At 37.9% G+C, this 22,538-nt stretch overlaps 1 protein-coding gene across 13 annotated transcripts in view; it reads left to right on the top strand.

Moving 5' to 3' along the window:
• Nucleotides 1-22,538, top strand: part of HFM1 (helicase for meiosis 1) — a 124,621-nt gene that overhangs the window by 85,237 nt on the left and 16,846 nt on the right. For all 13 annotated transcript variants that reach the window (XM_027569609.2, XM_027569573.2, XM_027569563.2 and 10 more), the window contains 4 exons: nt 15,505-15,585; nt 15,893-16,008; nt 18,835-18,914; nt 19,926-20,029. In XM_027569609.2, coding sequence (XP_027425410.1) covers nt 15,505-15,585; nt 15,893-16,008; nt 18,835-18,914; nt 19,926-20,029 — 381 coding nt within the window. The remainder of the gene's footprint in view (nt 1-15,504; nt 15,586-15,892; nt 16,009-18,834; nt 18,915-19,925; nt 20,030-22,538) is intronic.

Here is a 22,538-nt window from a genome sequence, read left to right as displayed (position 1 = left end):
CTTCATTCTTCCCCTCGGTATGTGATTTTTTTTTAAGATAATGTTCTGGAATTAGATACAGTGATGGTTACACAACCTTGGGAATATACTAAAAACGTACAAAACTGTACACTTTTTAAAAGGGTACATTTTATGGTATGAATTCATACCATATTTCAACTAAAAAATTAGAAAAGCAGTAGTATTACTATACGCCAGCAAACAAAAAAGAGATAGAAATCATAATTTTTAAAATGCCATTTACAGTAGCATCAGAAATCAGTTTAAGAAAGACAATTTAGAATTAGAGCTGCACAAAGATAATGTAAACTCAGAGCCATCAGCTGACCATCCTTTACCACATGCAGAAAGGATCACAGACAGCTGAGTTTGGGAAGAGAAAACTAAAGCAGAGGTACAGAGGTGCAAAGGTGAGAATGCCAGAGCTGAGATTATGATGACTTTCTGTTTCTTGGTTTCGGTCCCTTCTGATGCCTCGCCGAATTGCTGCTTTGGATTCTGTGACATATCTGTGTTCATGTAACACATTTCCCCCCACTCACCAGCTGTTTTTGTTTAAAGTAGCTTGAATTGTTTGTTATTTAAAATTGTAATGAGAAGTTGGAATGTTTACTATACTTCCTGCTAGTATGAGCCTTTTATAAGGGCAAAAGTTCCCTACATATTTTGCACAATCCTGTGAATATGGGTAAAAGATGCTTCCTATCAAATAATATTTTATTACACACACACACACACCCTTCACATACATATACATACAACCATTCCAAATCTTTTTTTTTTTCAAATTTTTATTTAAATTCCAGTTAGTTAACATACAGTGCAATATTGGTTTCAGGAGTAGAATTCAGTGATTTGTCACTTACATACCACACCCAGTGCTCATCATAACAAGTACCCTCCTTTAATACCCATCACCTATGTAGCCCACCCCCACCTGCCTCCCTCCATCAACCCTCAGTTCTCTATCATTAAGAGTCTCTTATGGTTTGTTTCCCTGTCTCTTTTTTTCCTCCTTCCCATATGTTCATCTCTTTTGTTTCTTAAATTCCACATATGAGTGAAATCATATGGTGTTTGTCTTTCTCTAACTGACTTATTTCTCTTAGCATAATACACTCTAGCTCCATCCACATCATTGCAAATGGCAAGATTTCATTCTTTTTGATGGCTGAGTGATATTCCAGTGTGTGTGTGTGTGTGTGTGTGTGTGTATACATACATACATACATACATATACCACATCTTCTTTATCCATTCATCAGTCAATGGACACTGGGGTACTTTCCAGATTTTGGCTGTTCTTGATAATGCTGTTATAAACATTGGGATGCATGTACCCCTTCGAATCTGTATTTTTCAACCATCCCAAATCTTATGAACATTCCAATTATATAATTAGTTCTTATATACAAATTCATATATCCCCAAATAAAGATACACAATTATACCTTTAAACATAACATACATATCCTATCTGCACCTTTCTCAGTAAGTGACATAATGAAAGGGTCATAGATTTACCCTACTAAGTTTGTGACAACAAAATTAGGGCTTTTTCAAAACAATCCAAATTTCAATTTTTCTGACCTCCTGTCAGACCAGGTTATTAAATGATACAAACATATTCAGTTCAGAGACTGCTAAATAATTGTTTCTAAGTGTGCTTGCAAGTTCAACACATACTTTAGTATTATAATATCATATTATGGGGCCATATGTAAAAACAAAAATATGCACCTTAATTTACATAATATAACTAAAAATTATTTTCATGCTTCTTGTGTTTGAAAACATTCTTTTAGCAGTAGTTTCTCATCTATATAGTCCAATAGATAACATTTTTGTAAAATTTAAAGAAAAATATTTTTGGGGGCACCTGGGTGGCTCAGTTGGTTGAGCGACTGCCTTCAGCTCAGGTCATGATCCTGGAGTCCCAGGATCGAGTCCCGCATCGGGCTCCCTGCTCAGTGGGGAGTCTGCTTCTCCCTCTGACCCTCTTCCCTCTTGTGCTCTCTATCTCTCATTCTCTCTCTCTCAAATAAATAAATAAAATCTTTAAAAAAAAAAAGAAAAATATTTTTGCTATTTTTAAGGTATGACAATGTGAAAAATACACTTTTTTGGTTGTAAAATATTTAAAAATTTTCAGGTCTATTCTTAATACATAGGTTTAGACATTTAAACTTTTGGTCCTTTAAATAGATTCTCAGTAAGAAGTATGGACTTTGGGGGTGCCTGGTGGCTCAGTTGTTAAGCCTCTGCCTTTGGCTCAGGTCATGATCCCAGAGTCCTGGGATCAAGCCCCACATTGGGCTCTCTGCTAGGTGGGAAGCCTGCTTCTCCCTCTCCCACTCCCCCTGCTTGTGTTCCCTCTCTCTCTGTCTCTCTCTTGTCAAATAAATAAAATCTTAAAAAAAAAAAGAAGTATGGACTTTAATTTGAAGAAAATTGATTTGACATTAGTAAATTCATTTGCATTTGCTGTGCCATTCTGAGTTGAAAATTTAGTATATTTGGAAAAATGAAAAGATAAATGCCTGAGCACTGTGGAAGTGTGCAGATTTAAATACTAGTCAAAACACAGTTTGCTTTTCTTTATACTTTTTGGTGTATAAATGCATTAAATTGCAAAACCAGGGACTCCAATTCATTAGTGTTACCTTTTTCTTGATAAATAACAAAATGATAGTATATTTGACAAAAAATTAAGAGGAGATGCTCTCTCATTTAAAAAGTAAAGTCATATGGGGCGTCTGGGTGGCTCAGATGCTTAAGCTTCTGCCTTCAGCTCAGGTCATGATCCCAGGGTCCTGGGATCAAGCCCCACGTCTGGCTCCTGGCTCAGCAGGGAGCCTGCTTCTCCCTCTCCCTCTGCCTCTCCCCCTCCTCATGCTTTCTCTCTCTGTATCTCTGTGTCTCGAATGAATACATAAAATCGTTTAAAAAAATAAGAAGTAAAGTCATAAAGTGCATAAATCTCATTAACAGAAATCAGGAACTGCAAGTCAAAGTAATATTCTTTTAGAAATATTAATCCCAGGGGTGCCTGGGTGGCTCAGTCAGTTAAGTGTCCGACTCTTGATTTTGTCTCAGGTCATGATCCTGGGGTTGTGGTATTGAGCCCCAGAGTCGGGCTTCCCCCTCAGCAAAAGGTTTTTTGGAGATTCTCACTTTCCCTCTCCCTCTCCACCCCCGCAAAATAAAGAAATAAATCTTAAAAAAAAATATTAACTCCAGTAGCTAGCTTATGCAGAGACCAATTATTTAAATTTATAATTAGGATGCAAGGCTAAGTGTGTCAGGGGTTATGTGCCTACTATTATCAGTTTTTCTTAGATTTTTTTAAAATAATTTTTTATTGTTATGTTAATCACCATACATTACATCATTAGTTTTTGATGTAGTGTTCCATGATTCATTGTTTGTGCATAACACCCAGTGCTCCACGCAGAATGTGCCCTCTTTAATACCCATCACCAGGCTAACCCATCCCCCCACCCCCCTCCCCTCTAGAACCCTCAGTTTGTTTTTCAGAGTCCATTGTCTCTCATGGTTCGTCTCCCCCTCCGACTTACTCCCCTTCATTCTTCCCCTTCTGCTATCTTCTTTTTTTTTTCTTTACATATATTGCATTATTTGTTTCAGAAGTACAGATCTGTGATTCATCAGTCTTGTACAATTCACAGTGCTCACCATAGCACATACCCTCCCCAATGTCTTATCACCCAGCCACCCAATCCCTCCCACCCCCCACCACTCCAGCAACCCTCAGTTTGTTTCCTGAGATTAAGAATTCCTCATATCAGTGAGGTCATATGATACATGTCTTTCTCTGATTGACTTATTTCACTCAGCATAACACCCTCCAGTTCCATCCACGTCGTTGCAAATGGCAAGATCTCATTCCTTTTGATGGCTGCATAATATTCCCTTGTGTATATATACCACATCTCCTTTATCCATTCATCTGTCGATGGACATCTTGGCTCTTTCCATAGTTTGGCTATTGTGGACATTGCTGCTACATTGGGGTGCACGTACCCCTTCGGATCCCTACATTTGTATCTTTGTGGTAAATACCCAGTAGTGCAATTGCTGGATTGTATGGTAGCTCTAATTTCAACTGTTTGAGGAACCTCCATACTGTTTTCCAGAGTTGTTGCACCAGCTTGCATTCCCACCAACAGTGTAGGAGGGTTCCCCTTTCTCCACGTCCCCGCCAACATCTGTCGTTTACTGACTTGTTAATTTTAGCCATTCTGACGGGTGTGAGGTGGTATCTCATTGAGGTTTTGATTTGGATTTCCCTGATGCCGAGCGATGTTGAGCACTTTTTCATGTGTCTGTTGGCCATTTGTATGTCTTCTTTGGAAAAATGTCTGTTCATGTCTTCTGCCCATTTCTTGATTGGATTATTTGTTCTTTGGGTGTTGAGTTTGATAAGTTCTTTATAGATTTTGGATACTAGCCCTTTATCTGATATGTCATTTGCAAATATTTTCTCCCATTCTGTCGGTTGTCTTTTGGTTTTGTGGACTGTTTCTTTTGCTGTGCAAAAGCTTTTTATCTTGATGAAATCCCAATAGTTCATTTTTGCCCTTGCTTCCCTTGCCTTTGGCGATGTTTCTAGGAAGAAGTTGCTGTGGCTGAGGTGGAAGAGGTTGCTGCCTGTGTTCTCCTTTAGGATTTTGATGGACTCCTGTCTCACGTTTAGGTCTTTCAACCATTTGGAGTCTATTTTTGTGTGTGGTGTAAGGAAATGGTCCAGTTTCATTCTTCTGCATGTGGCTGTCCAATTTTCCCAACACCATTTGTTGAAGAGACTGTCTTTTTTCCATTGGACATTCTTTCCTGCTTTGTCAAAGATGAGTTGACTATAGAGTTGAGGGTCCATTTCTGGGCTCTCGATTCTGTTTCATTGATCTATGTGTCTGTTTTTGTGCCAGTACCATACTGTCTTGATGATGACAGCTTTGTAATAGAGCTGGAAGTCCGGAATTGTGATGCCGCCAGCTTTGCTTTTCTTTTTCAATATTCCTCTGGCTATTCGGGGTCTCTTCTGGTTCCATACAAATTTTAAGATTATTTGTTCCATTTCTTTGAAAAAGGTGGATGGTATTTTGATGGGGATTGCATTGAATGTGTAGATTGCTCTAGGTAGCACTGACATCTTCACAATGTTTGTTCTTCCAACCCATGAGCATGGAACGTTTTTCCATTTTTTTGTGTCTTCTTCAATTTCTTTCATGAGTATTTTATAGTTTTCTGAGTACAGATCCTTTGCCTCTTTGGTTAAATTTATTCCTAGGTATCTTATGGTTTTGGGTGCAATTGTAAGTGGGATCGACTCCTTGATTTGTCTCTCTTCTGTCTTGTTGTTGGTGTATAGGAATGCCACTGATTTCTGTGCATTGATTTTATAGCCTGCTACTTGACTGAATTCCTGTATGAGTTCTAGCAGTTTTGGGGTGGAGTCTTTTGGGTTTTCCACATACAGTATCATATCATCTGCAAAGAGTGAGAGTTTGACTTCCTCTTTGCCAATTTGGATGCCTTTGATTTCTTTTTGTTGTCTCATTGCTGTGGCTAGGACTTCTAATACTATGTTGAATAGCAGTGGTGAGAGTGGACATCCCTGCCGCGTTCCTGACCTTAGGGGAAAAGCTCTCAGCTTTTCCCCATTGAGAATGATATTCGCTGTAGGTTTTTCATAGATGGCTTTTATGATATTGAGGTATGTACCCTCTATCCCTATCCTCTGAAGAGTTTTGATCAAGAAAGGATGCTGTACTTTGTCAAATGCTTTTTCTGCATCTATTGAGAGGATCATATGATTCTTGTTCTTTCTTTTGTTAATGTATTGTATCACGTTGATTGATATGTGGATGTTGAACCAGCCTTGCAGCCCAGGGATAAATCCCACTTGGTCATGGTGAATAATCCTTTTAATGTACTGTTGGATCCTATTGGCTAGTATTTTGGTCAGAATTTTTGCATCCATGTTCATCAAGGATATTGGTCTCTAATTCTCCTTTTTGATGGGGTCTTTGTCTGGTTTTGGGATCAAGGTAATGGTGGCCTCATAAAATGAGTTTGGAAGTTTTCCTTCCATTTCTATTTTTTGGAACAGTTTCAGGAGAAAAGGTATTAATTCTTCTTTAAATGTCTGATAGAATTCCCCTGGGAAGCCATCTGGCCCTGGGCTTTTGTTTGTTGGGAGATTTTTGATGACTGCTTCAATTTCCTTAGTGGTTATAGGTCTGTTCAGGTTTTCTGTTTCTTCCTGGTTCAATTTTGGTAGTTGATACATCTCTAGGAATGCACCCATTTCTTCCAGGTTATCTAATTTGCTGGCATAGAGTTGCTCATAATATGTTCTTATAATTATTTGTAATTCTTTGGTGTTGGTTGTGATCTCTCCTCTTTCATGCATGATTTTGTTGATTTGGGTCATTTCTCTTTTCTTTTTGATAAGTCTGGCCAGGAGTTTATCAATCTTGTTAATTCTTTCAGAGAACCAGCTCCTAGTTTCGTTGATCTGTTCTACGGTTCTTTTGGTTTCTATTTCATTGATTTCTGCTCTGATCTTTATTATTTCTCTTCTCCTGCTGGGTTTAGGCTTTATTTGCTGTTCTTTCTCCAGCTCCTTTAGGTGTAGGGTTAGGTTGTGTATTTGAGACCTTTCTTGTTTCTTGAGAAAGGCCTGTATTGCTATATACTTTCCTCTCAGGACTGCCTTTGCTGCATCCCAAAGATTTTGAACAGTTGTGTTTTCATTTTCATTGGTTTCCATGAATTTTTTAAATTCTTTTTTAATTTCCTGGTTGGCCCATTCATTCTTTAGTAGGATACTCTTTAGCTTCCATGTATTTGAGTTCTTTCCGACTTTCCTCTTGTGATTGAGTTCTAGTTTCAAAGCATTGTGGTCTGAAAATATGCAGGGAATAATCCCAATCTTTTGGTACCGGTTGAGACCTGATTTGTGACCTAGGATGTGATTAATTCTGGAGAATGTTCCATGGGCACTAGAGAAGAATGTGTTATTCTGTTGCTTCGGGATGGAATGTTCTGAATATGTCTGTGAAGTCCATTTGGTCCAGTGTTTCATTTAAAGCCTTTATTTCCTTGTTGATCTTTTGCTTAGATGATCTGTCCATTTCAGTTAGGGGGGTGTTAAAGTCCCCCACTATTAATGTATTGTTGTTAATGTGTTTCTTTGCTTTTGTTATTAATTGCCTTATATAATTGGCTACTCCCACGTTAGGGGCATAGATATTTACAATTGTTAGATCTTCTTGTTGGATAGACCCTTTAAGTAGGATATAGTGTCCTTCTTCATCTCTTATTACAGTCTTTGTTTTAAAATCTAGTTTGTCTGATATAAGGATTGCCACCCCAGCTTTCTTTTGGTGTCCATTATCATGGTAAATGGTTTTCCACCCCCTCACTTTCAATCTGGGAGTGTCTTTGGGTCTAAAATGAGTCTCTTGCAGACAGCATATTGATGGGTCTTGTTTTTTAATCCAATCTGATAGCCTGTGTCTTTTGATTGGGGCATTTAGCCCATTTACATTCGGGGTAACTATTGAAAGGTATGAATTTAGTGCCATTGTATTGCCTGTAAGGTGACTGTTACTGTATATTGTCTGTGTTCCTTTCTGATCTATGCTGCTTTTAGGCTCTCTTTTTGCTTAGAGGACCTCTTTCAATATTTCTTGTAGGGCTGGTTTTGTGTTTGCAAATTCCTTTAGTTTTTGTTTGTCCTGGAAGCTTTTTATCTCTCCTTCTATTTTCAATGATAGCCTAGCTGGATATAGTATTCTTGGCTGCATATTTTTCTCATTTAGCGCCCTGAATATATCATGCCAGTCCTTTCTGGCCTGCCAGGTCTCTGTGGATAGGTCTGTTGCCAGTCTAATGTTTCTACCATTGTAGGTTACATATCTCTTCTCCCGACCTGCTTTCAGGATTTTCTCTTTGTCTCTGAGACTTGGAAGTTTTACTATTAGATGTTGGGGTGTTGACCTATTTTTATTGATTTTGAGAGGGGTTCTCTGTGCCTCCTGGATTTTGATGCCTGTTTCCTTCCCCACATTAGGGAAGTTCTCTGCTATTATTTCCTCCAATATACCTTCTGCCCCTCTGTCTCTTTCTTCTTCTTCTGGGATCCCAATTATTCTAATGTTGTTTGTCTTATCGTATCGCTTATCTCTCGAATTCTGCCCTCGTGATCCTGTAGTTGTTTATATCTCTTTTTCTCAGCCTCTTTATTTTCCATCATTTGGTCTTTTATATCGCTGATTCTTTCTTCTGCCTCATTTATCCTAGTTAGTGCCCCCATTTTTGATTGCACCTCATTAATAGCCTTTTTGATTTCCACTTGGTAAGATTTTAGTTCTTTTATTTCTCCAGAAAGCGTTTCTGTAATAACTTCCACGCTTTTTTCAAGCCCAGCTAGTATCTTTAAAGTCATGATTCTGAACTCTAGGTCCGACATCATACTAATGTCCGTATTGAGTAGGTCCCTGGCAGATGGTACTACCTCTTGTTCTTTTTGCTGAGGTGATTTTTTTCGTCTTGTCATTTTGTCCAGAGGAGAACAGATGAATGAGAGAACAGAATGCTAACAGGTTAACAACGTCTCCAGCAAATATACTCTATACAAATCAGAAAAGACCTGAAACCAGGGGACAAGAAAGGGAAAGAAAGAAGAGAGAAAAAAAAAGAAAAAGATAAAAACAAACAAAAACAGAACAAAACAAAAAAAAAAACAGAATATGATCAAATATGATCAGGCTAGTGTATAGATCAGTGCCACACATTAGCTTTTGTGCATATTTTGGTCTGTTAGAAGAAAGTGCCTGCTAAAATTTTAAAGGAAGAAAGACTTATATATGTACAAAATAAGGGTTGATACAGTGAAGGGATGGCAGATGACTGTAAAGATGAAAATTAGAAAAGATTTTACAAAAGGAATTGATAAGAAGTTGTTTTTAAAAAGAAAGAAGATTTAAAAAGAAAAAGAAAAAAGAAAAAAAAGAGAATGTGATCAGGCAGGAGAATAGAACAAAGTCATACAGTAGTGATTTAGGGTATATTTTGATCTGTTAGAAGAAATTGTATCTCAAAATTTTAAAGAGAGAACAACTTATATATATATGCCAAAAGAAGGGTAACTACTATGAAGGGATAAAAATATGACTCTAAAAATGAAAAATAAAAAATATATTTTTTAAAAAGGGGATTGATAAGATGTTTGAAAAAGGGAAAAAGAAAAATTAAAAAAAAACAGTTAAAAAAATTAACTTTGAAGAACTAATGAATTATGGTAAAAAAGGCATGAATTCTATGTGCAGTATTCCCCTAGGGCTAGAGTTCTCCCGTTCTCCTTGATCGGTAAACTTGGTCTTGGCTTGCTGGCTGTTCGTGCTGATCTTCTGGGGGAGGGGCCTGTTGCCGTGGTTCCCAAATGTCTTTGCCGGAGGCGGAATTGCCCCGCCCTTGTTGGTCCGGGCTAAGCAAGCTGCTCGGGTTTGTTCTCAGGAGCTTTTGTTCCCTGCAAGCTCTCGGTACAGCTTTGGAGGACCAGGGTGAAAATGGTGTCCTCCCAATCTCCGCCCGGAGGAGCTGAAAACTCGGGGCCCCGCTCCTCAGTGTGCCCCCTGAGAAAAGCAGTCACTCCCGTCTCCCCGGTCTCCGGCCGCACTCCGTGCTCACCCAGCCTGTGACCCAGCGTTTCTATGTCTGGCACCGGACCCCGTGTGGAGTCTCCAAACCCAGCAGATCCCTGCGGTGCGCTTCCGCACCGCTTCTCCCAGGGGAGGAAGGGGAGTCTCCCCGGCTCTGCCGCTTGTTGGTTCCCTGCTGGAGGAGCAGTAGTCCGACTGGGCCGGAGATCACAGTTTATGGCAACCCCGAGCTGAGAGCCCGCGCCTCGGCTCCGTCTCTGCAGCCGGCTTCCCCGCTCCGATACCTGGGAGCTCTGCCGCACTCAGGCACCCCCCCGTCTTTCTGTGACCCCGAGGGTCCTGAGACCCCACTGTCCCGCGAGGGTTCCACCCCCCGCTTAGCCACTGGAGCGACGTTCTTCAGTGGAGCCGGCTTCTAAAAGTTCCGATTTTGTGCTCCGTGGCTCTAGCACTTGCCAGAAGCGGCCGACGGAGGCCCCCTCCCCCGCCGTCTATCCTCCCGAATATCACCTCGGATTCACTTCTCCGCACATCCTACCTTCCAGAAAGTGGTCGCTTTTCTGTTCAGAGTGTTGTTACTCTTCTTATCTTCGATCTCCTGTTGAGTTCGTAGGTGTTCAGAATGGTTTGATCCCTATTCAGCTGAATTCCTGAGACCAGACGAAATCCAGGTCTCCTACTCCTCCGCCATCTTGCTCCCTCTTAGATTTTTTTTTAAAGCAACTAACAGCTGCCCCACCAGCCATTACTGACCCTGTTAAAGTAATTTTAAATATTTTCTCTAAATACAATTCTAGTTGACATTAATGAATTATTTTACTTTAAATACTTAGAATTGGGGGCTTTAAAAACATGCAAATCTATTTGTGACAAAACTATGAAAATGTATGCATTTCAGATTATTATAGTGATGGGAATATGGGATCTATTAACTTTAAATTATACCTAAGAGTACAGCTTAGGTCAATTTTCTTTGAGAACCTAATTTTTCCAATTATCAATCTCTGTAAGCTTATATTTGTTAATAAGACAAATTCAGACAATTCTCAGGATATGGGAAGTGGGGTGAGGATGGGGGAGCATTTATAAATACCATTTCTAACAGAAATAAAGTTTTTGTCACTTAGGTAATTAATATACATATGCTAATATTCTATAAACAAACTTGTATACAGTCTTCATTCCCAACAAGACTTGCCAACTCAGCCTTGAAATTTGTGGGAGTCTCCAGAATCTCTAAAATTCAATTCCAGGAGGTAGGTAGTTTTCAACCACTGGGAATAAATGTGTGTAGTCATTGTGCACCATCTTGTGGTGATGTTTAGAAATGCATCTATTAGGAATTGGATGAAGAAACAAAGCAATTCCTTATCCTTTATTGCAAAACAAAAACCTACAAGGCATTTTCCCCTCATCTTCCCATCCCCAAATCCTTTGATTTCCTAAATAAATTAAATGCATTATTTGGGGGAAGAATTAAGGTAGCTAGTATAACTAGGGAGGCGGGGTGGTTAAGAGATCAGGCTCTGGAATTTGACTACCTTAAGTTAGAATCTCAGATTTGCTATTTCTTATCTGGATAGTCTTGATTCTCTGGAATTAGACAAGGAGACAAAATATAAGAGATAAAGGGAAATCTAGGAGTCTGATAGCTGACTAATAAATGTTTCAGAAAGAGAGAACAAACAAATCAGAAGAAATAATTTAAGAAAATTTTCTACACTTGGAGATACAGATCTGCACATCAAAAAGGCTTAGTCAGTGCTAATTAGGATGAATGAAAGAATATCTACAAAGGAGGAATAATTGCAACATTTCAGAACATCATTGATAAAGAGAAAATCATAAATCCTTCCAAGGAACAAGAATTGAAATTTTGTTAATCTTTATCAGTAGCACTGGATGGTAGAAGACAATAGACTTACAAGTTCAGGGAAAAATTATCAACCCTGTGTTCTATACCCAGCCAAACTATTAAGTGTGAATGTAAAGTAATCTTAATACATTCAAGGATTTAGAAAGTTGAACTCACACACATCTTTTCTGAAGCAGTTGCTTGAGTATGAGCACAATATAACAAAGCAATTAACCCAGAAAGAAAATGTCAAAGAATCCAAGAATAGTGGATTCACTCAAGAAGCTTAATGAAAGGAAGTTTGGGATGACAACTGTAGGAGAGGCCATATTACGTTAGGAGGAGGATGGTGGGCTCAAGAAAGGAAGTATCTATGAGGAGGGAATAAATAGTGGTATCTCCATGTATTTATTTTTGTCTCTGAAATATTAAATGCACTTAAAGAAATTTAAGATAGATATTGCTAGACTAAAAGAAAGGCAGGAAAACTTCAGGGAAAATATAGCTGCTCAAGAAAGAAAAGCGCTTCACTTGATTCAGTATTAATATTTTTATTTTTTGTATGGCTCTCAAATCAGCCCATTCTCTGACTCTACTACTATCATCACTCTAGATAGAGTTAGCATCATTTTTTTGCCTAGACTCCTCTGGTAGCCTTTTTTCAAAATGCAAATTTAATTATGTTCCTTCCTTGATTAAATCACTATAGTGTCTCCCCCTAGGCCTTAGAATAAAAGATCCAAGTCATTAACATCCCTACTAGGTTCCATACTGTCATCAGTTCCTAAGCAGCAGTGGGATGGCAGCTGCTAGGTAGCCTTGCCTCACCTCCATAGAATTGGCTGGTAAGGACACAAGAGACCTAAATGGATCTAGACAGTTTGTTACTTACGTAGACGGCAAAACAAGAGCAGCATGTTATCAGTTGCTTGCATTCCTAATCCCACAGGATAACACTGACCAGATAACACAAATGGTGGGTTGCTTTGTTTTTGAGGCATCAACTATAGGGTGCAATAAGTGGTTTTATAGCCTGCATCTGTACCTTGGAAGAGGCAAGGTAGAAAGTCCTGTGCCTTACTGGAACCAGAGGCAGATGAGAAACTGCTTCATGGAGTGCCAGGCAAGATAGGGAGCCTCTTGCAAGCTAAGGAGGCAGATGAGAAATGGCTTTTAGCACCTCCTCACAAGACTGCCTATCTTGACATGTCCCAAAGAGGATCAGAGGGCATTCTATAAATAGTTAAGTCTTGGATATGGCCTATATAGAGATATGGAATTGCTAGGGTATGGTGGAGCCATTCTCCTACAAATATAGCCTGACCTTTCTCCACTAATTTCATCTTGTGTGCTCTCTCTTACTTGCTGAATATCAGCCACACTGACCTTTCAATTTCTCCGATATCCATGCTTTCCCTTGTCATAGAGATTTTGCATATGCCATCCTCTCTGCCTGAGGTACTCTTTCTCCTGCCTCTTTGCCTTCTAAATTCCCATTCTTTCTTTAGTCTTCAACTCAGTTGTTGCTTCTTAGGGAAACCTTCCAAGACATTCCTCACTAGAACAGTGCATCCAATTATCATATAGCATTGTGCTCCTCTCCTTCATAGCATTCTAAACCATTTTAATTTTATAGTTACTTGTATAATCCTTAATTAAGTAATAATAGTGAAGATGATACATGCTCTAATATATTATCAGTTAATTTGAAAATGCTTTCACATACTTAATTTCATTTTATCTTTTCATGTCTGTGAGGTGAACAAAACAGGTATTATTTTTAATCTGTTTTTTACAGATAAGAGCCCATATTAAAACTTATGTTTTCTTACTTTGGTTTAAAGGGCTCTGTACTTCACCATGTTTCTCATGTGAATATATAAGGCAGCATGCAGTAAGAGTGACAAAGAAAATGCCATAGGGGCTTAAAGAAGAGAGAAATCATTTCAGATGGGGTGATAAGGATAGATCTCCATGATAGAGGTACCATTTAAGGTGGCCTTGAAAGTTGATAAGCTTCTGATAGACAAAGAAGTGAGTGGCTTCTAAGACAAGAGGTAATATCAAAAGTACAATCATAGAAAGTCTTGACATTATTTGAATAATGGCAAGCAAATGTGTTTTTGTTTTTAAAGATTTTATTTATTTATTTATTTGACAGAGGAGAGGGGGAGAGAGAGAGAGAGCCCAGAGCGCACGCACAAGCAGGAGGAGAGGCAGGCAGAGGGAGAAGCAGACTCCCCACTGAGCAGGGAGCCTGATGTGGGGCTCCATCCCAGGCTGAAATCATGACCTGAGCTGAAGGCAGACGCTTAACCGACTGAGCAACCCAGATGCCCCAAGCAAATGTGTTTTGATGGATTAGGGTTACTATGGGTACCAGAAAGGGAGGCTAGAATTATATTGTGGAGGACTTTAAATATGAAATTAATTTGCTGGCACAGGAAGTAACTAACATTTCTAAGTGGGCAAATGATCTGACCAGAGTTGAACTTTAGGAGGACTAATTAAACAGCATATAGAATAAATTGTAGCATGGTAGGACTTGACAAGGAGACCAGGTAACTGAGATGAAATTACGAACTAGGGCAAAAGACCACAGCTCTGGTAGAGCTGTGGGTTATCTCAGGAGGTTGGGAGGAGCTTATTTATAGGATTTTAGCTTGTGCTGGTGATTCTTAGCAGGGTTTAGGGAGAGCAGAGGTCAATTCTAGATTGGATACTTTAAAAAAGTGAAGTATTGGGTATTTTGGTGTATCTTATCTTGGAGATGGGAAGATTAAGGAAATAGTAGTCATTTGTGTTAGCCAGAAGAGGGGGATGTTTAGTTATTTTTGTGGTTCTTGAATGTCCTTTCCTCAAGTTTCAGATATAATTACACAGTAGTCTTATTTCGATCTTTACTACAGTTACAGAATGGCCTTACTGAGTGTTGTTTATATTCTACCAAAGTTGTTTATATTCACTTGGGAACACTGTGGTTCATCCTGTCAGCTTCCAGCTGCCAGGGATGTTTCATTACTTTATCACTACCCAATACATTGATCTGCTTATCCCTTAAGGCATCTAGCCAGTTGCTTCATAGGGTGAGCAGCCTTATCCCTTTACTCCAGGTGCTATACAAATATTATTATTATCTAAATGTGCCATGTCTTGAAAAGAGTTGACTGAGCAACAGCACTGAAAATGAAGAGTAAAGGACCAAAAAAGGTTATAAAGGTTTTCAAAGCTCTTCACTATCTCCAACATTTCTAGTTCACTTAAAATCTACGCTCCAACAAAAATCAACTTATTTCTATTTCTACAGTTTATGGTTTGCTGTCTTTGAGTATTATGCCCTCTACCTGAGCCATCATGTCCAGATCCTGTCAGTTTAGATGTCTCTCCCTTCCCCCATGTTACTAAGATCAAGAAAAAGTCTACTTAAAATATTATGAATGAAGAATAAATTATGTATTTGGATATTCTAGCTTGGGGGGTCAAGCTGGAAGCAATCTCTTTTTCCTGTGAATTCATATAGCAAATTTCTTATACCCCTAAAACACATATTTCTAATCTTTATTAAATATGTATGGTGTCGTAAGTACTGGAAACTATCATTGATACCATCAAAATGCTGTGATGTTTGCTTCTTTCCAGGTTCTTCTTAAGTATAAGTATAAAGCATTAGAGAAGTTTCTTACTCTTATTCAAGATAAGAGTTACTGATAGTCTGTGGTATTTGGCTCTATGTCAGGGAGGTGAAGAGAAGCTTATAGGTGGGTCGATGCTCCTTGTGAAGAGCTGGGATTGGGCTAATAGCTGGGCAGGGACTAGCTGTTGTCAGAAATATCATTTTAAAAAATTACATATTAAATAGCCTAACATTTGAGGAAGTGAAAATCATAACCTTTTTGTACTGCATGAAAGGAAATAAACTGTAGTAAAAATAGGTTTGTTTTTCTTATATTAATTTAGGAATGACTGCTTGCAAAAAACCTGGGAACCGAGAATGTAATCATCACTGTAAAAATAAATATACATGTGGACATGACTGCTGTGAGTTCCATAAAAGAAGTTTATTTCAGGTTTTAAAAATTGAAAGGCCTTTGATTAGTAATGACATCCTAATTACCTATATATGATATTTATGTTATGCAGTTTATAACTCAAACTTTCTTTGTGGGTAACATGAAAAAAATTAGATTAGAAATTATGAAGATCTACCCCTGAAACTAATAATACTATATGTTAACTAAATTGAATTTAAATAAAAAATTCAAAAAAGAGAAATTATGAAGAAATTTGGCTTTACATGAACACTACCTAAAGTTTCACTTAAAGAAGCGAGAATTTCTTTTCATAGGTAAAACTGGAGTTGCACAAAAGTCAGAAATGAAAGAGCCAACAATTTCTTCATATTTATCTGATTTAAGAAACAGGAATGCTGTTTCATCACTTCCTCCAGTTAAACGTCTCAAGGTTAGTTTTAATAACATTTAGCCCTTGTCCTATAATCTAATGTATATGAATATTCCTTTATTCTGTGTATCAATTAGTTAGGTATCCGAAGTGCACTTTAGTTACTTGAGGGCTTGCCTAGGAGTATGGCCATTTTTCAAAATGTTGTTTCTAAAGGAAAAGATATTATAGTTCTTTTTTTTTTAAGATTTTATTTATTTATTTGAGAGAGAGTGAGAGAGAGCATGAGTAGGGGGAGGGGCAGAAGGAGAGGGAGAAGCAGACTCCCCGCTGAGCAGGGAGCCCTACATGGGGCTCAATCCCAGGACCCTGGGATCACAACCTCAGCTGAAGGCAGCCACTTAACCGACTGAGCCACCCAGGTGTTCCAAGATATTGTAGTTCTTAATAATTAGTCTGTAAATCTACTTTTGGGACATAGTTCTACAGCCCCTTATTAGTCTTTTTTTTTTTTTTTAACCAAAGAAGAAGGAAATGGAGAGGAATATGTAGTTTGGCTTGGTTCGGCAATTAAAACTAGACACACTTGCCCTTTCCTGGTTCTGTCTGTGCTGGAGTGGTATGGAAAGTCTGAAGTTGATTTTGATTCATGTACCTGGATGAGTACTGAGCAAGAGGCTCCTTTCCAAGTCATGAAGGAATGGTTGTTCCTACCTTGATTAGCTGGTCACTAGCAGACTTATTCTAAGCCTACATCATCATATCCAGGGCAAAATAACTGATCAGGCCACAGAAAAGAGGCAAGAAAATGGCAGTGTCTGCCTCTTTTCTAGGACTTTAGTAAGAATGAAGATTTTAAGTCATGAGGCTAAAACAAGGGGAATACTGGGAAACAGGGAGAGGTGTGCACATTGAAACAGCCACCACCTTCTCTGAGATAATAATTTTTTAGTAGCCCAAGTTCTTCCTCCCTCCCCCCTTCCTTCCTTTCTTTCATTCTTCCTTCCTTCTTTCCTTCTCCATTCTGTATTATTCCCTCTTTCCTTCCATATTCATTTTTTTAAAGTTTATTTAATTGGGGCACCTGGGTGGCTCAGTCAGTTAAGTGTACAACTCTTAATTTTGGCTAAGGTCATGATCTCAGGGTTGTGAGATGGAGCCCCATGTTGGGCTCCATGCTGGGTGTGGAGCCTGCTTAAGATTCTTTCTCTCCCTCACCTGTGCCCCTTCCCTCCCTTTCTCTCTCTCCCTCTCTTACTTTTTTTCTTTTTAAAGATTTTATTTATTTATTTGACAGAGAGCAAAAGCAGGGGGAGTGGCAGGCAGAGGGAGAGGGAGAAGCAGGCTCCCGCAGAGCAGGGAGCCAGATGTGGGGCTCAATCCCAGGACACTGGGATCATGACCTGAGCCGAAGGCAGATGCCCAACTGAGCCACCCAGGTGCCCCTCTCTCCCTCTCTTAAAAAAAGAAAGTTACTATTTTTAGTAATCTGTACACCCAAAGTAGGGCTCAAACCCACAACCCTGAGATCAAAAGTCTCATGCTCTTCCAACTGAGCCAACTGAGTACCCCCCTTCCATATTCATTGAGCACCAGCAATATGCCAAGTACTGTGATAGGTGCTAAGATACAGCAGTGAATAAGAGTTTTAGTCCCAATCCTCATACAGCTTATAGTTGGGTGAAGGATACAAATAACTAAATAGGTTTTTTCAGTATAGCATGATAGAGGATTCTGTGACAGAGGTGTAAGATAACTTGAACTTGGGTAGAAAGTGTACTCAGTCCACATTTGATAGGCCAGGAAAGTATTCCAAATAAACATGATTGAGACTTGAAGGATATCTAGGCATAAGCCAGGTATGGAGAGGTAGGCACCAAAGTGGTGGTGGAGATGGATAGAAAAGTATTCCAGACATAGAAAATATGAAGTGGTATAGAACTGAGAAAGAGAGAGATCTTTTAAAACATTGAAGTTATACAGTGTGTCTGGAGTTCAATCACAAGTAAGGGAGTAGAGAGAGATGTGGCTGAAAAGGTAAGAGCTAGATAATGAAGGCCTTTTTGCTATTTTAAGGATTTAGACTTTATCCTGAAAGTATTGGGAAGCCACTGAAGGGCTTTAATCAGTGACATGATCAGAATTGCATTTTCTCAAGTTCACTCTGGATGCAATGTAGAGAATGGATTAGAGGATCATAGAAAAGGAACATAAGGACTCATTAGGTGGGTTTTACAATAATCCAGGCAAGATGATGGTCTAGTTTAATGTAGTAGCAGTAGCAGTGGAAGGAAGTGGCTAGGTTTAAGACATTTTTTAGAGATAGAATCAACTACCCTGGTACTTAATTGCTTATGAAGGGTGAAGTAAAAGGAGTAAAGATGATGACCAGCTTTCTGAACTGAGCAACTAGGAAAAAAGTGAGGCCTCACTAGGGTGGAAACTCCAAAGGAAAAGCAAGTTTGGAGAAGTAAATACACAATAAGTTCAATCTGGAAAATATTGAATTTAGAAGCCTGCGAGATATCTAGGTAAAGATGTTCTACAGACAGTTGGATTAACTCTTTGAAAATCAGGAAAAGGATCTGAATTAGAAATATAGATTTGAGAGTCATTCACTTGTAGATGATAATTGAAGCCATGGAAATAAATGAGATCTTTGAAAATGTGTAGAGGGAAAAGAGAAAAAGGCCTAGTAAAGAACCATGAAGAATCTCAACATTTAAGAAGTGCCTGAGAGGGAGATTTGATTTGAGAACTAGCCTGAGTTTCTCATAATCCATTGGTTTTGGGACTTTGTGTACCAGCAGGAATTTTGCTGTTTGGCTTATTTGTTAAAAAGTGTTGCTGTGAAATAGACAGTTGAACTGTTTTTCTCATTAATAGATGCAAATGAATAAATCTCAAAGTGTGGACCTTAAAGAATTTGGCTTTACTCCAAAACCTTCTCTTCCCAGTATATCAAGGTACAGTATAATGTTAATATCCAAGGTAGAATAGTCATCATAAACACTTTCCTCCTCCAAATAATCATTTATTCAGAGAAAGGTGAACACTGGCTACATTCAAATCATAGTAATCATTTTGTTCCATAATGAAGTAATGATATCATAAGAGTTTGGTTATCTAAATTTATTTAGAACTCTACAGTTACAGAATATTTTAACATTCACTGAATCATCTCTTTCCTGGGAAACTACCCATCCTATACATCATGACCTCAGGCTTTCTCTGCCTTCTAAATTTAACAGGTGACAAAAGTATACCTTAAAAGAAAAGTATACTTTAAAAAGAAAAATCATGTTGCTGTACAAAGTCTAATCTTTTCCATTTAGGTGCCCACTCTATATCAATAACACTTCATATTTATAAAATAATTTACATTTTAAAAATTGCACATTTCTGTATTATCTCTTTTGACCTTAACCACAACCTGGATCATAAAATGAGGTATTTCTATCCCATTTTATAGATAAAATAACCAAAACTCATATTCCTAGTTATTAAGCAGAAGGCCCTAAATGATGACTCAGCATTCTTTTCCTATACCATGATGCCTAGAAGGTAATAGTATATGTCATTTCCCTTCCAGATAAGGGTATTCTATATGCAGGGATGACATTTAATATACTTAACAAACAGTACAGAACAGCCACTGACCAATCAGAATAGATGCCAACACTACTTCAAGAGATCCTAGCTTTTGTTATCTAATTGAAAGTAGCCTTAGCAATAGATTTTTAAGGCTATACACAGATAGCAAATAACTACATATTTGGGTCATGTATAGATGACTAGGTATCTTGCTTCCAATAAACACCTATTTTTTTACCCTTTACTACCCTAGGCTAATGCATTTTATCATAGAAGTGTTGAAAAGATGAACCCTTTCTTTTTTATTTATATGAATAAGTGGTTTTCAAATTCAGATTAATTTTAATATTTAATATTTTATGGTTTTATTTATCTTTATGAAGGTCAGAGTGTTTAAACATACCTGAATTGTCTATAGTGGAGCAGAGGGATCAGCATGAAACCTGTGCAAAAGTTCAACAAGAACCATCAGAATATCAAGACAAAGGTGAATTACCATTGATATTGCCTTGAAAGAGAAAATGGTTTATCATTACTTCAGAATGACAATGTTATTGAAAAACCAACATCTGAAATTACTATGATTATTAACTTGCAACATTTTTCTCCTGGGTTGTTGGGCCAATTTCAAATTCTTAGGTCTGTTATTTCAGATGGACTTACTATGTTTGTCATAGATTTTCTTTAAAAGTCTCTTCCCTACATTGTGTTGACTATTTTTATTTAAAGATAGTATGAGGAAAAACTGAGAAAATAAGGGACCTGGAGATATATAAAGTATTAAAATGCTGAACTATTACTTTTATATGTCTTTAAAATTATTTAAAATAATTTTATGTTTATAAAATTTGTCCAGTTTTACAAAATAGCTGTGTGATCTTGGAAAAATTATTTAATTTCTTTAGGTCTTAGTCTTATCTATAAAATTAGGGGATTAAATTAGATGACCTTTAATACCTCTCCAGTTTCTAATATGGTTCTTACAAATTCCTCTGATAATATGAGAATATAACCTAATTTATGGGATATAGCTCATATGTAATCTAGATTTGCTTTTTATCTGTGTCAATCATTTAATTAATGAGATAATGCATATAATTCTTCAACCCTGGGACCAGTTCATCATTACTGTGGATCCTGTTATTACTAGCATCATTTGTCTGGGTCATGCCATTAATAGCCAGTCTGTTAAAATGTGTGAGAAATAATCCTGGCCATAGAATTGTTTGTTTCTGTTGCTGTATGTAGAAATGGTAAACTTGGGGTTTTCCACAAATAATTTCATGTGTGTGGCCTTAGCATCTATTGACAACTCTTTCCTTCATTCTGTCACTTTATGCTTCCTCTAGCCATAATTTAAGATCTTAAGTAGGCAAGGGCTGGAGTACCCACCACCTCTTGGGCCCAAATAAGAACAAGAAAAGTCCCCTAAGCTCACTTAGAGTATCAGAGCATTTATCCAACTTGCTCAAAGTCTGATATCAGTACAACATGGAGAGAAGTGTTAGAATTGTCAACTCCTTAATTTCTCTCTCTCTTCAGCCTATAGCCCTCCAACTTACTCCTTGTTCTGCTCTGTTCCCTGCCCTTCCACATACCACAGTTTATTCCTCTGCTTACTTTTATGCTGTCCTTTTTTTTTTTTAAGATTTTATTTATTTGAGAGAGAGAAACAGATAGCAAGAGAGAGTGAGAGCACAAGTGGGGAGGAGAGAGAGAAGCAGTCTCCCTACTGAGCAGGGAGCCTGATGCGGGGCTTGATGCAGGGCTCAATGTGGGGCTCGATCCCAGGACCCTGCGATCATGATCTGAGTTGAAGGCAGACGCTTAACTGACTGAGCCACCCAGGCGCCCCCTTTCATGCTGACTTTACATAGTTTTCCTACTTTTATTTCTTTCCTATCCCCTATTCCAAATCCAATTTATATTATGATATTGAAGTCTTATCTAGATACTTTAACCCCTAATGATAATTGTATCCCTGTTTTACTGAAAATGGTCACTTTTTTTTTTTTTTTTAAAGAAGCTGTGTAGTAAGTGGTTAAATTCACAGGATCTAGAATAATCTGTTTGGGGTGCCTGGCTGGCTCAGTTGGTAGAGCATGTGACTCTTGATCTCAGGGTTGTGAGTTCAAGACCCATGTTGGGCTGGGAGGTTACTAAAAAAAAAATGCTTAGAATAATCTGTCTAGGTTCAAATTCTAGCCATTTAGTAGTTGTGTCACCTTTTGTAATGTATCTACCCACTTTATCTCAATTCCCTCATCTGCTTATGTTTTAGGGATTTTAGTATTAAATGAGATAATACACATAAAGCTCTTAGCATAGTATCTGGTACAATTATTAGTAGTAATCAAGTGTATTCATTATACTTTTCACACATTAGTTTTTGGTGGCAAAACATACTTTATTTGTATTCAAATATTGCTCTAGAGAATGTTTTCAGAAAAACATGCCAATTTTTTTCATCTGTATTCCAATTTCAAGAAAGGAAAAAGAAAAATGAGAAAAAAAATATCAGAAATCATATGAGAAAGTGTGTTGAATCATAAAATTTAAATTGTAAGGGACCTTTGTGCAATTTCTCATTTTATAGTGAAAGAAACCAAGACTCTGAGAGATTAAATGACTTGCCTAAAATCACATATCTAATTAATGGCAGGGCCAGAAATAGATTCTGTATCTCCTGATTCCCAGTTCAGTGCCATTTCTATAAAATGAAATTGACTTTTAGTTATCAGTAGAGAATTGAAAATCAAACCTATATGAACTCTTTCAACTTTCTACCCTGCAACTGTATATTTCTGTCTCTGTATCTTTCCTTAAAGAAGAATTCTCTTTTCTTCTATTCAAGGTTTATCTCTCCACCTATAGTTTTAATGTTTCTAATCCTACCTCCCTTGGGGCTTTAGGACATCAATTACCCCTCTCCTTTTTTCCATATTTTCAATCTCTCTTCCCTATTTCTCTTTGACATATAAATATGCTCAAGTCTC

The sequence above is a fragment of the Zalophus californianus genome, chromosome 4, assembly GCF_009762305.2.
Source record: "Zalophus californianus isolate mZalCal1 chromosome 4, mZalCal1.pri.v2, whole genome shotgun sequence".
Classification (NCBI taxonomy): Eukaryota; Metazoa; Chordata; class Mammalia; order Carnivora; family Otariidae; genus Zalophus; species Zalophus californianus.
This window is presented reverse-complemented; position numbering and strand designations above follow the sequence as displayed.